This window comes from Vollenhovia emeryi, unplaced genomic scaffold, assembly GCF_000949405.1.
Source record: "Vollenhovia emeryi isolate VEMERY1.0 unplaced genomic scaffold, V.emery_V1.0 DF949743.1, whole genome shotgun sequence".
In the NCBI taxonomy this organism is placed as follows: domain Eukaryota; kingdom Metazoa; phylum Arthropoda; class Insecta; order Hymenoptera; family Formicidae; genus Vollenhovia; species Vollenhovia emeryi.
Window position 1 is genome coordinate 1 of NW_011956623.1, and position 1,296 is coordinate 1,296.

At 32.5% G+C, this 1,296-nt stretch overlaps 1 protein-coding gene across 1 annotated transcript; it reads right to left on the reverse strand.

The window, feature by feature from the left end:
- Positions 1–107: 107 nt before the first annotated feature.
- Positions 108–1,120, reverse strand: LOC105571073 (the record flags this gene model as incomplete). Its single annotated transcript, XM_012028548.1, has 3 exons — positions 1,005–1,120; positions 638–872; positions 108–557 (listed from the first exon to the last, which is right to left on the reverse strand). Coding segments are annotated over exons 1-3 (801 nt in total), but the record flags the coding sequence as incomplete, so codon positions are not given.
- Between the last annotated feature and the right edge of the window lie 176 nt (positions 1,121–1,296).

Sequence of the window (1,296 nt, forward strand, 5' to 3'; positions counted from 1 at the left end):
GTTTTCCTCCATTCTCCTTCAATTAGCTGTCCATTTTCAAGTGATTTATCACCATAATTGTCTCCGCAGTAATAACGCGTACTCATTAGAAGATTGTGCAGACAAACCGTTGCTTTAACAATTGCATCAGCCGTTTCAAGACTCGTATTCAATGGTTTATGATAAATACGCCATCGACTTGTTAGTATACCAAATGCGTTCTCCACAACTCGTCGAGCTCTGCTTAATCTATAATTAAAAATTCTTTGTTGTTTTGTTAAATTCTTTGAAGGATATGGTCGCATTGTGAATGAATTCAGTTGAAAGGCTTCATCAGCTACTATAACATATGGAGTTGTATGTCTGGTAGTAATATTGGAGGAATCAGGTAAGTCCATATTATTACTGTAAAATCTTTGCCCCATTGCAGAATTTTTAAATATTCCTCCGTCGCTGTGTCTGCCTTGAGCACCAATATCTACTATTAAAAATTTATATGTGGCACTTACGAGTGCCATTAAAACTATGCTATGAAATCCTTTATAATTATAAAATGAACTTCCTGCTTTCTCAGGACACTGTAAAAATAATTTTAATTCTTAGCAACTTTGTAAAATATCTTATGTTAATATGAATACTTATATTAATATAATCTTACAATTACAGCAACATGCTTTCCGTCCAAAGCTCCAACGCAGTGAGGAAAGTTCCATTTTTCTTCAAACTCGTGAGCAATTTCTCGCCATCCGTCCTGTGTTGGTGTAAATAATTCTTCTACGTGTAGAACATTCCATATAGCCTCACAGGTTTCTTTTATAATACGTGATGTTGTGCTTCTTCCAGTTCGGTAACTTAGTGCAATGCTCTGAAGTCCATCTCCACTTGCTAAATAACTGAAAATGATCATTACGATCATTTATGCTAAGTTTTATGTATTCAGGTACACATTAGATTCTATTACTTATATAAAACAAAATATCTGAAGTTGTAAAAATATAAATATTTAAAATATCTATCTTACATACCGAATAGTCATTGCTAATCTTGCAGCTGCTGGGATAGGATCTCTGAAATTTGTTTTCATTTTTGTTATTATAGGTCCCACCTTTGATAACAAATACTCGAATATATCAGGTGTCATTCTCATATAATTGAAGTATGTTTCATCGTTCTGTAAAATCATCTCATAAACTAAATTATGCCAGTCTCCTTGTTGTTGCTTTAATTTAAGTATAGGATGTATCCAATATCTTCGTTGCTTTACAATATTTTTTTTATTTCTTTTATTATTGATGTACAATAAAGCTAATAATAGTG